This window comes from Syngnathus acus, chromosome 13, assembly GCF_901709675.1.
Source record: "Syngnathus acus chromosome 13, fSynAcu1.2, whole genome shotgun sequence".
Lineage (NCBI taxonomy): Eukaryota > Metazoa > Chordata > Actinopteri > Syngnathiformes > Syngnathidae > Syngnathus > Syngnathus acus.
In genome coordinates this window covers 7,854,993-7,868,332 of record NC_051098.1, presented here as the reverse complement: position 1 = coordinate 7,868,332, position 13,340 = coordinate 7,854,993, and the positions used below count along the sequence as shown (strand labels likewise).

At 41.5% G+C, this 13,340-nt stretch overlaps 1 protein-coding gene across 5 annotated transcripts in view; it reads right to left on the bottom strand.

The window, feature by feature from the left end:
• Positions 1–282: 282 nt before the first annotated feature.
• Positions 283–13,340, bottom strand: part of fli1 (Fli-1 proto-oncogene, ETS transcription factor) — a 30,219-nt gene continuing 17,161 nt past the window's right edge. For all 5 annotated transcript variants that reach the window (XM_037267468.1, XM_037267469.1, XM_037267470.1 and 2 more), the window contains 5 exons: positions 10,941–11,009; positions 4,768–4,827; positions 4,569–4,628; positions 3,865–3,912; positions 283–3,782 (listed from right to left, as the gene is read on the bottom strand). In XM_037267468.1, coding sequence (XP_037123363.1) covers positions 3,253–3,782; positions 3,865–3,912; positions 4,569–4,628; positions 4,768–4,827; positions 10,941–11,009 — 767 coding nt within the window. In that variant the 3' untranslated portion in view covers positions 283–3,252. The remainder of the gene's footprint in view (positions 3,783–3,864; positions 3,913–4,568; positions 4,629–4,767; positions 4,828–10,940; positions 11,010–13,340) is intronic.

Sequence of the window (13,340 nt, the reverse complement as noted above, 5' to 3'; positions counted from 1 at the left end):
ACATGATGAAAACTGAATAGTATTAATCTTTTTTAAATAAAAGGAATAATATCTGACTTTTGAAGTTAACCTGATGAGAATTGAAACATGTAGTGTATACTGCATACAAATCTTACAACAGAATTAAATAGTTTGATGTATTTATATAATTTGAGCATAGGACTTTCTTGAACGCTTTCTTGAACGTCATTTGCAAGGCACACACAGACAATCAACCATTCACAACCATTCAGCTAATATTTGCAATAACAATAATGTTTAGAGGTTTGAGCATGTCTTAGGATTTGCAATCATAGTATTATGTTTTTATTCATCAAGAAAAGCATGGGAACTTTCTTATGTACATATAGATACATATCTAGAGCATAATGGGCCGAATACAGTCCGCTTGATCTCAGTATTAAAACATTGTTGTGAAGTTTGATTGCAAGAACATCGCCTAAGAATGCATTAGACGTACCCACTGATATAAGAGTTGCTAAATGTGTATATGTTGTGTAGAATTTCACTAGTGTCTTTCCATAATCTGTTTGTGCATGTACTTTTAAAATGCCTTGTCAGATAAGACTCGATCATCATTGAGCAAGACGAAGGCTACAAAGCCTAATGGCTGTTTTATGTTTTTGAAAAATAAACAACAAGTATTAATAAAATAGTCACCTTGGTCCATCTGGAAAAAAGTTTCACAAACTTGAGGCCAATTGTTCTCAAAATGAAAAGTGGCTGTGTTGCCATGGAAACAGGCTAAATGCACTTATAGGTATCACGAGAGGTAAAAACATTTATTTCTCACATTTTCCTATACATAAGCCCTTTTTCCTATACAACATTTTTGAAAAGGTACGACTTCATACATGCTGGAATGACAATAATAACAATAATATAATAATAATAATAATAACAATAATTATAATTGATTAATTGTACAATTATACACACACACCTACACACACACACACACACACACACACACACACACACACACACACACACACACACACACACACATATAGTAGTACATGAAGTAGTATAGAGGCATGTTCAGGGTGCATTAGAAATTTCCCTTTTTATTTCAGGTGGAAGCTGATGGATGTTAATGCCATTTTCATTCATTTACATACAATATCTTAATATCCACCAATTTTTTCGGACTATTCGACTTCAGCGGTGATTAAAGAACTGTCCTAATCACATGTTGCAGACAGCGTTAAATGGTCCCTGTTATTGGATTCAAGCAGTCACTTGTGTTTGGGAGAAGGCTTAGCTTGTGTACACAAAGGCACTTGGGATGTTACACAATCTCATACAAAATAATTACAATAAGAAATAATAATAAAAAAGCTAAAAATGTATTGCCCAAATGTACAAATATAAAAACGCTTAAAATGCTGAAAAAACTACTGAGCAGAAATGGACTTCAAAGATTTGTGTTTTTTTTTTTGACCGAGGTCAACTCGTATTAATTCTCTTGTCTCTTTTTAATACTGTGTCACATATGAAAATAACTCTGCATAATTTATACAGTAAGTTGCTTTAATGCCTAGTTGACTGATGCATATAAAATAATAAAAAATAGGTCTGACAAACGCACAGCGTTTGCGAATCTGAGGAATTCCTTGTTTCAACTCGTCATATTTTAAATTGGTTTTGTTCTCCGATAACCTTAGTCCAACGTCATTTACTTTCAAGTGTCTGCTTCACTTACTGGTCATGGAGTGCATTTGCTCTTTAGCGCCTATGCACCTGAAGATGAACATGTGATGATATGATGCAATTACATGAGGAGGAAGTCCATGTGCATGTTTATCTGGCCTTTAGATCAGTGAGAAACTAACATTCAAGCATACATGCTGCTCTCAAACTAGGATCCAGCCCTGGTAATATGCAACTTGACACTGTTGACTAACACAAAAAATTGAGAAAGCCATTTCGCAGTGTGACCTACAGGATCCTGACTTGCCCAAAAAAGAGAAGAGACGCAGTGGCAGTCATTAAACAAATCAAAAATTGTCAGATTTTTCATCAGGGAATGTTTTGAGTCGAATGAAAACTAGGCAGGACAGCAGTTAAAGAATGATGCAAACACTTTTGGAGTTCAATTCATGTCATCACAGTAAACTGGATGTGCTCATTTTACTGGAATGCATTATTCTAGATTTACTGTCTTGTTGGACTTTATCACCACGATGAAACCTTTACATATTTTAGAATGACAAAAACTATTCAAATTAATGGCCTTGGTCATTACTTGTTTGTTTCCTTGTTTACAAAATGAAACCACCTGACAATCTTTGATTTGAAATCCTCTTTTAAGACACAAACTGAACAACATTCACATTAATACTGACACGGTGGAGAGACAAAACATGGCTTCGAGGCGACAACGCAGTAAACTTTTAATAGCCGAGTGTGTCGGACTGGGTTGACTTGTTGCAAAATTGTTTCAATTACGCGTTGACTCAGCTTCCTCAGCACAAGAGAGCTGTACACATGGCCTGTCATCAACTCCGCACGCAATGCAGAAAGCATTTAAAGTACAACTGACAGTTCAGCAGACATACAGCGCTTGCTTCCTCGCTATTGGACTCCTCTCTTGCCTTCCAGTTTGGAGGATAAATTAAATTGTGAATGGCATATTCCAGTTGCCAACTTTCATTCGTAGGAGAGAAAGGTCCATATTGTGTGTGTGTTGAGTTTGGTGGTGGTGGTGTGTGTGGGGGGGCTCCATCTTTTCCAGCAAATTCCAGTAGACTCTCTACACACACATAAAATGATGCAGGTGGACGAGCAGAGGCGCTGGGAAAAAAGATGAAGGCTTCGATGTGGTGGGAATAACAAACCCCGACAAGGTTGTAGATGGTGGAAAGAGCAGATGCTTTCAAGCGTAATGGCGGTAATGTACTCGGGAGGATGGAGATTGAGACCCGTAAATAAAGGGCCATGTCTGGGCTGAGGAGGCAGACATGATTGCTCTTCTGTTCTCAGGCTTTGGCTTGGCAAACGTTTTGGAGAAGAACTCGGTGCAGCTTTTAGGAGGATGCGGAAGATCAAGGCACATGTCCAAAAGATCAAGTCTTCTTAAGATAAGTAGTATTCCATTTTGGACCATAGCATCCAGTTGTTTCAAAAATCTTAACAAATATAAAATCATCTTTTTCGATTTCCTCTTCATTGCCTTCTTTGGGTATAGCGTCATTGGGAGTACAGGTCAGCAATGGCGGGTATGGCTAGTGGGTGGTTAGATAGAGGTGTTTAATAGTAACTGCCCAGATGGGAAGGCACGTGCGTATTCGGGTGGCGGGGGACGTTAGGGTTGGGGTAGATGCCGGCGGTGGGCGAGCTCCAGTATGGAGCAGTTGGTCCGAAGAAGTTGGAGGAGGTAACCGGCATGGACGGAGGGTGAGGGGATACGAAGTTGACCTTCTGCTGGTGGCTGTGGTAAGAAGGGACGTAGGCTAGGTCCGAGGGGTACTTGTACATGGACGACTCGGTGGGATGTGGCTGCAGCGCCTGGGCGATGCCGTGGAAGTCAAACTTATAAGCGTAGCGCTTGCCGTGCACTTTGGTCATGATGTTTTTATCGTAGTAGTAGCGTAGCGCCCGGCTCAGTTTGTCGTAGTTCATATTGGGTTTGCTCTTGCGCTCGCCCCAGCGTCGCGCCACCTCGTCCGGGTCCGTCATCTTGAACTCGCCGTTGGTGCCCTCCCAGGTGATGCAGCCGGCGTTGGCGCTGTCCGACAAGAGCTCCAAGAGGAACTGCCAAAGTTGGATCTGACCTGAACCTGACGAGCAGAAGAAGAGGAGGCATTGTTGAATGAGAGAGGCACTAAAAATGTTTTAAAACGTGTTAAGCAACATTCTTACCAGGATTGGCTAAGCGACTACTGGTGGGACCAAGTATTTGGTAAGGATCTGTGAACAGAAGCAGACACCTTATGCTCATGAAAGGGACTCTGACCTGTACTAGTTGGCATAGAACAGAGGGAGTGAAATAATACACGTGGGAGGATAACAGACTCTTAACAGATATTGGACTGAAAGCAGGAGAGATATTTTCCTTCCAAGGTAGATTCCACCATGAAAATAAATTCTCCCCCCAATAATTTCACATTGCCAAGTAACTGTGAAGAGGGACGGCTTTATTAGTACAAAAGAGGTTCTTCTGGTATTTTCTAGTCAACGGCAAGGTGCCAAAAGTCGTTGCAATAGATACATTGAGTAGCCGGGGTTAACAATCCCCTGTGTTATACACAGAAAGAGCATATCCCCAAAAGAAAATGTTATCTAAATCTATTTTCATGCCCATATGTGAAAGATAGACAGAGATAGCTCCAGATCCAGAACAACCCTTTTTTTAATTAAATGCAAAATTACTTGTCAATTTGAGGGAGGTGTTTGAAGATAAGAAAATTAAGGAAAACACATATAAAGGATTCTGCCACAGATGAAAAAAAACCTCAAATTTGGCTCACTTTACTTGGCTCAAACTTGGCTCACTTCAAAAACAATCTACTAATTTATAGGGGTTGCTACAGTGATGGCCAAAAAAAGAGATTAACAAATGATACCTGGTTGAGCTCTGGGCTGCTCAGCAGTCTTGGTCACATTCTGAGTTACCACTGGAGAGCCTGGAGATAGAAGGAGGGATTGACAAAGAAATCTTTACTGGCAACACATTGACTTTCTGCCTTGGAGAAGGCGGCAGCAGCTATCGGCTAGACTCTCTGACATCTATGAACTGAGTTTTGCAGTGCTTTTAGTCCTCACCTTTGGCACTGTGCATGTTGTTTGACCATCCCGTCCGTCGTACAGCATCATATGAAGGGTCTAAAAAAAAATGGAGGGCAACATTTAAACCATGTCTAAAATGCATTAATAACGGGAATGTCTATTTCTTTGCAATGTGCTAGCCTGCTACAGTGTGAGTTTTATTTACTGTATTTATAGACTTTTGTGTGTGCCAACTCCTCTGCAAGGGTGCCAGAGTTGATCCGACAAAGAGAAATATATTAATGAATCACAGGGAAAAAAAAGGAAACTTGGCCCTAAATGCAGTATTCATCAAAGCAAATGTTTGCTTAAGGCTGTTTTTTTCCCTTTTTAAAAATGAAGTTCACAGAGGCCCCAACATCCTGGGGGCCCTCAGAAATTCTTCAGGATAAAATTCAAAAGTATTTTACTTAAAAGATAAATACAATTGAACACATTTTCTTTAAAACAATGTAACATTATGCTCACTTTGAACATTTAGTACATAATTCAGTGATTGTTACTGGTATGTGTACTACACTTTGAGAATCAATGCTCGCTCTATAGTCATATTATAATTCCATTGTCAACATTCACAATGCTTTATCCTCCTTGTACGTAGTGACAATACAGTATATCATTGCCGTGTACCAGATTATTTATCCAGTACCAACAGCACATTAATCAATCGTTGCGAATGCGGCTAAAGTGGCTCTTGACAGGATATCTGGCCGTGGCAGTGTTGTTGTTTTTGGCACACAGGGATGATTGTGGCACACTGTTAGACAACGATTACAGACTACCGGGCACCTTGCGACGGCCCTCACCACAAATAAAAAGCAAATTAACGGCCAAAGTTCACAGTTCCACGTGTGGCGCGTTCACTTCCTCCCTTCATGAAAGTTTGACAAATGGCCAACTCTGGCTCATTTTTGCGTGGATTTTGCTGTGTATCTGGAGGGCCTCCAAGAACAATCAGTCACTCTGACACAAACAGGTAAAACAGAGGATGTGATGATCCCCATGGCTGAGTCTCAAAGACACACTGCTATACTCGTAGTGCAACTGGCCAGCACTTTTGATGGCTATTATTCTCGCAGCTCAAACAGTTGCCAGAACACACAGAATTCTAAAGTGTTTGGCAGCCTCACATTTTTTCTTCTTTTTATTTCTATTTCCAATTCAAATCAGTTGTGCTTCTCCCACAAGGCAATAGAGGTGTAAGTGTGATGACAGAGGTCGCGACTGGGATCCGCACGCTGTTTTCAAGGTCAAGAGGCAATCCCTTTTCCCATTAGTGAAGCAGAATGTTTAAAAAGCTCTCAAGTTGACGTGGCTAAACTTTATATGTATGTGTGTGTGTGTGTGTGTGTGTGTGTGCGTGTGTGTGTGTGTGTGTGTGTGTGTGTGTATAAAGTTCAAAAGACCCCAAAACCAGAAATGATGTAAGAATAAAGTATTATTACAGTATATGAATATGTTTATAACCAGGGTTTATAGTTATTTTATTACGAACATAAGCATTGAAAATCATTTAGCCCGCACCAGTGAAGATCATCATCCTCATTTTCATCCTCATGCCATTCTTCTCAGACCCGCAACTACTGTGCGGTATTGCCCTCTTGTGGACAAAAATATATTGAGAGCTCGACAAACAAACCAGCATCTTCTTACAACTGCAGCCAACTGTAATAAATAAAATGCAAGCCAAACTTCTCTTTGATATCATCCTCAACTCCGAAAGTTTCATTCACAAGTTCAAAAACCTTTTAAGAAGGATATTTTATTATATATATTGTTGAGGCCTCTAAATGGGAAAATATATGCTGCAGAGTAATCTTTTCATCTCATCAATTATTTTCCACATATTAAACATTTAAAACCCTAAAATATTCCACCAAAGGGCCCATTTCAGGGGGTGATATTCAAAGTGTAGTAAAATGGAAATTGAGAGCGCAGATATAAGCATGAAGGCAATGGATATTAACTTGCAAAAAGTCATTAGAATGATGAAAAGTTGGGGCGGGGGGGCGAAACGGGACAAAGAACAAGCAGCCTGCCGTGGCTGAGAGGTTGTCAGGTCCAATCTGGTGCAGGCTGAGGAGCAGCGAGTCCTCGGAGACTTGTGTTTCCTGCCTACCTCGCCTGTAGACAACCTCTCTTTGTTTTACTGGCCCTTTCTCCTCCCTCCCCACCTCTTCACTCTAACCACCACAGGCGACCCCCCCCCCCCCCCCAAAAAAAAGCAGCAACACACTCGACAGCACCTTGAAAGGAACCTCGCAAGGTCTGCTCCATCTACATGCAAAGAAGATGGCCGATAGAAATAAGAGACGGGAAGAAATAAATCTTCAATGAGAAGCAAATATTGGAAAAGAGGACTAACTGTTTGGAATTTAGAAGGAAAACAATAATAATGAACTTCCTGGTTAGGACAGGCCGAACTCATACATACTTTGGAGGGTTATTATATTTAAAGTTGTTGCCTTCACCAACAAAACAGTGAGACTAAAGAAAGAAGTAGCGACACTTCAGAAAGTGTGACACCGCAATCTACTTTTGTAACTCTTGTTTCTGTGGAGTTCACCACATCGAGAGGTTGCGAGAGGGGAGCGAAAGCACAGAAGGAGAAGCAGCAGATGTAGAGCACACACACACAAAAATGATGTGGGGGCAATGCAGAGCGAGCCAGCCAGGCAGACGTCGACCCAAGAGCGCAACCCCAAAATTGCCTCCCCCACTCTCTCCCACCTCCCTCATTTTTCCAGGCATTGCTCTGACTGTGACTCGAGCCAGTTTCCACTCATGTCTGGGGTGTGGTGCGCGCTCCTGGGAGACTTTGGACTGTGCGACCAGTTAGTCAAAACAAGGCCAGAGTGCTAGACGGAGAAGGCGAGAAAGGTGGTGGAAAGACTTGATATGAGAGAGACGAGAGAGAGAGAGAGCAAAAGAGAGAGAGAGAGAGAGAGAGAGAGAGAGAGACATCATTGTGCTACCCACTAACATTCACCCTCCTCTGTGTTGTAGTCTATTGCACATCAGTAAATTGCTACAGTGAACATTTTATTTCACCTACTTGTAGGTTACTTAAAAATACGTCCATTTAAGTCCTCTTTCTATTTTCGAAATTAAAGCCAAATTTAAATTATCCACATGTAGTAAACCGAAAATGCCATTTGTCGTCTGTGTTCCGCCATCGTTTTATTGTATGCGGAGGATGAAGTCACCTGTCAACTGAAATGAAAAGTACGAGCTCACGATACAACCTAAAATATTCAGGGATTTTTATGTTTCTGAATCAGGGCAATAGACAAAACCTTCATCTTGGCGTGAGCAATGTTTGATCTTAATATACGTAATTCATGTTGGGTGTAGGAATAAAGTGTTTGTTCTATTCAAAATATTTTCTTGGATTTATTCGATTAAAATAGTTCAATAAAGCTTGGCATCAGGTGTTTAACATAATAGTCAAATTTAGAATTATATTTGAATTATATTCAAAATTAAACCCAATATATTTTCCAAAGTCACAGAAAGCTACAGCAGACAGGTGAAAGTGCAACCTACATTGCTCAAGTCTCAAGTTGTTGACCTCCGGTCTACAGGTACATGTCTGCTCTGCAATTGGCTGCTGGCCAGTTCACAAAATCAGCTGAGATAAACTCCAGCAAGTTTGAAAACTGTGAGAATAAGTGGCATAGAAAATGCCTGGATGGACTATTTCTATCATGTTTAAAAATATTAATGATTAAAAACGGACTAAAATTCTTCTCAGTGATAACTTATGTAAACTACACATGTAAATTAAGGTCACATCTAACTATTATTAATAATTAATTTTGATTTTAATTGATTTTTAATGTATATATACACACATACACACACACACACGCGCACGCACACACACACACACACACACACACAACATTACACGTTTTGGATCATGATACTAAGTTTAGGAAAAGCTGGTCAAAAGCAATGTAGCTTGTTAAAAGGAGGCATGCAGTAAGCCACACGTGCACACGCATGCCAATCCACAAGGAGACGGATTTTAAACACACACTCAGACGCAATAGCACTGACGCACAGACACACCCTTTCCTTGCTGCTACATTCCGCGTTTCATACACTGTCTTTTATTCATAACATTGCATTTTACACCGCAGTGTCTGGGCCAGATTAAGGGTTGTCTCCAGCGGGATGCTCGTGCTTACTCAACCCCAAAGAGTCTGCAAAGTATTTGGCTCCTCTCGAATGGCAATATGAACATGAACATCTGGCAGCGCTGATCTGTGAAACTGTCCGGTAAAGCCTGATCCTGGAGCTAACTTTGTTTGCCTCACATTTTTATGACATATTGAAGCAAAACTTTGTAATTGTCTACTATAGAAAATTATTACAATATTACAAACAAAAAGGCACACTGGCTGCTGGACGCTTCATTTTGCCCCTCAAACTATTTTTTACAAATCCAATAAAAAAGTCTTCAAGCATCTGTAAGCGTTCCCAAATTGCCTTAATTGCACACTTGATCATTGGACTAGAATCTGTCCCCATACTCACAAAATTTAAAAACAGCAAGCTAGAGCATGGGTAGTTCTACGTAGGTCGCATTATTTCAGGGTCATTAGGGTTCGAGCATATTACACATTTGCAGCCACAATTTTTTCGCTGGGTGGAGGCTGAGCATTGGCTAAAGAATGGATCACATGTATGTATATTCAGAGTCGGGCGGCTCATAATAGTCACCTCTTGTGAAAGGGAAATGCTCTCGAAGGGAGTGACCCGCTATTCGTGCCAGTCCAAATACCTGGTGCTGAGAAGCAGGAAGGCCGGGGTCGAGGGGTGACCGAGCAGAATCTTATCTGGCCTTCCCAATGTACTGTATAGAACCCTTGCGACATTAGCCGGCTAGCGCTCGCCGCCTGGGGCAGATAACGTGTCCGAGGGCATTCTCGGACACTTATCAGACGCAGAGTTTCCTCTTTTCCTGCCTGGATGGGCCTCTCATCCTGCTTGTCGCGCTATCATTGTTATTGCAGTGTGCTTTTGCTCCTCTGGTGGTGACACCATATATAGTTGATGTAAAGGATATGTAGCTTTCTTTTCGAAATGGGAGTTTCGGCCATGTTTGCGTTGTGTCAGCACAGTAATGTTTGTAGAGTGAAAAGGTATCCGTAGGAAGTCGCTCTGGGCGTTGTCCTAAAAGGCTTAGTTCAGCTTCTCGCTATGATTTTGTTGGAAAGATGGTTCAACTCGGTTCATTTTGAAATTTTTTCAGAAAATTGCCTCTGGCGTCGAACACAGTTGTCATGCATACCACAAAAAACATCAGTTTAATCTGCTAAGAAAGATTTTTTTCTTGGATTTTTGTGACGATACTTTAAGTAGCATGTCCAACAAGCAGTGTGCAGAGAAGATAAGATAAGTTACTTGCATTTAGAGCAGTAAGCATCAGCTGTGTTTTCTCCTTATCTTATTATAATTTGCATGGGAATTAAGGACAAATATGACGCAATAACACACATCTGCAGCAGGAAAGAAAGCCGGAGATGGTGCTTTTTTTGTGTTTTTGCAAAAACAATAGTTCAAAGCGTACGCTAATGTCCCCAAGGTTTTATGACGCCAACAGTTTTTAAGAGGCATATAAATTGAATGTTGACCATCCCAGGTCACATAGTGTTGATAGTAAATTTAAACAGTGCAGACTTTTTATATCCACTGGGCCTAATGTTTCCAAAAAGATGCAAAACATCCGTTTTAAACCATCACATGTAGCCAATCATTCTTCTTGACGGTACACATTGTTGCCTCAGCACCTGTCACTGATGCATATCCACCTCATGCCACTCGCCTCGTTTCCACAATCGCTGCATTCACAGTCTGTCTTCACCCTGCCTGCTGTGGATGGAACTCATCAGCAGGCCACTTTTTAGCTCCTTGTTAATATGCTCCTATTCTCTCCAAGATGGCTTGTCTCATTTTGACACACAAAAGCTACACCTGCCGCCTGAGCTTGTTACAAAAGCGAGCATGAAAAGTGCTTTGGACTCCCACATGCAATTTGCTGACATCGACTTCCCCTATTCTCCTACTTTTTCTCTTTTTTCTATTTGTAGCTCACGTCACTTTTCCATTTATAATTAGAAACATGCATTTCAAACAGAAACAGGAACATGAATTGCTCTTACCCTCTTTGGCAGCCAGACGTGGGGACGGGTCTGTGTGTGATGCGGTGGTGTAGGATAATGACGAGCTACCTGCAAGGAGACCACATTTTAATGGCATTAAAAGCTTATAAAAACTGAAAATTAACAAGTTTTAAAAGTTTTTAAAGATTGAATTTACAATTAAACTGGGAAATTTCTATGATGAGGGCCTGCAGCTACCGCTGGCAGCATTTAAATTCAGTCCATCATGAATTTTTGAAAGCAATTCATGAACACTCGTATCTGGTTTGAGCATTTTGACATAGGCTTTCAAAAAATTGTTTAACACGGAAGATTTTATAAAAATTTGAATAATGACGTGTAAGGAAACGGCACGGTAGGGCACTGGTTAGCACGTCCGCCTCACGGTTCAGATATTGCAGGTTCGATTTCACCTTTGGCCTCCCTGTGTGGCATTGGCATGCTCTCCCTGTGCTTGCGTGGGTTTTCTCCGGGTACTCTGGTTTCCTCCCACATCCCAAAAACATACATGGTAGGCATATTGAACACTCCAAATTTCCCATAGGTGTGAGAGCGAATGGTTGTTCGTCTCTGTGTGCCCTGCGATTGGTTGGCAACCAATTCAGGGTATCTCCTGCCTCGTGCCCGATGACTGCTGAGATAGGCTCCAGCATGCCCGCAACCCCCGTGGGGACAAGAGGTATGGATAATGGATGGCAGGATGGACATGTAAGAAAAATGTGCCGATACCTTGCCCTAAACAAGTTTAAATGACTGCTACTGTCCAATGAGTTGAGTACACAACCAGCAGGTGGCGGTAGAAAATCCCATTAGCATTTAGGCCTCTCACAATATTTTCTGAACCAGATCTCATTTTGGACATAATCAACTATAATCAGTGACGTTCATATATTGTAAGAAACACTGAACAAACTAAACGCAATAAGGTGCAACACAGTCGATGCTCCTAAAATATAGGAACAACTCTTGAAGTCAGTCAGCGTTTTAATAGCAAAGTCTAGTCTTGAATAATAAAGGCTGCCTAGTTATTTCACCTTATGTAGCAGAACCCAACGCTGCATTCCTGCACTCACACAGGCACCCTGGGCGGCACCAAAATGCTCTCTTAATTTTAGCTGCCCCAGGCATAAATCAGCGAGTGGAAAAACAGACCCAAAAAAATGCACAGGGAAAACACAAGAGCTGCTACTACGTGGAGCGTGTTAAGATTTAGCACACAGACAGCTGCTGAGTTGGGGGGAAAGTTTTTTTTTTTCTGAATTGGACAAAATGAATAACGGCGGAGAAAAGTTTGTGTATGATTTGATTCAGAACCTCTGTGCCTGTTAGTGTTGAGGGGGTTGGAGTAGCTAACTCAGGCTCTGTTATTTTAGGGGGTAGAGCTAAAGGGGGCTCCACAAATGTACGCTAGCCTCCCAACACCCCACCCCTTCTGGTTCTACCTATTCCACAGCACCCCCGAGGCTCTGGGTCTCGTTTAGAGACCTGGGGCCTCCGAACAGGGGAACCATTGTATGAGGCAGGGTCCCTGCACGGCAATCAAACGCAGCTCCTCATACAAAAATAATTCCTCATGCTGAGTGCAGGCACGCAAGAGGCAAGCGAGCCACCAATACAAGAGTGTTTGGAATAAGGGAGAACGTGTACAAGGGAAAAGATGAACAAAAAAATGAGGGCGACTGAGGGGAGAAGGAAAAGGGCTGTTTAACCCTTTTCCTACTGTGCGCCACATATGTGGGCTGACCCAGACAGGCAAACAGGCAGCATTGCTGAGAAAAACCTCAAACCATCCCGCAGAGAAATCCAGGATTGCTGTAATGTTGGAGAGGGAGAGCAAGGAGGGCTGAGAGCGAGCGATCGAGGCAAATGACAGGGAATTTTGACTATGCTGCATATTTATTTGGACGGCCTCTTCCTCTCTTCAAAAACAAACACAATTTACTAATCTGTACGTGGCCCACAAGAAAAAAAAATCCATCTTTCTTGCTCTAGATTACGTAATGTCACTGATGCAAAAACGAAGTTCCCCCAGTAAGGCAGGGCCTAATACTAACAGAGTTCGGTTTCAAGCATCTTGATGGACCTCCGTCAACTCAGGTTGTTTATTCTGTGGAACCACAGGATATCATCACCCAAACATGCCGCATAGACTTTGTCAACAAATGAAACTTTCAAGTAACTCGCTTGAGAGTACTGAACTTTCTAAAGGGAGACAATAAGGCCACTGTCGAAATAACGTCATTTTATGTGATAATGTAGTAGATAATGTAGAATCAGATTTTCCTTTTAGGAAGCAGGAATCAAATTAATCTTTTCCTTTATAAAGTTTGTTACAGTTCATTTGTTTTTCATTCTAACGATCCTAGCTCTCATATAAGCGTAGAAGAGATTGATTGATTC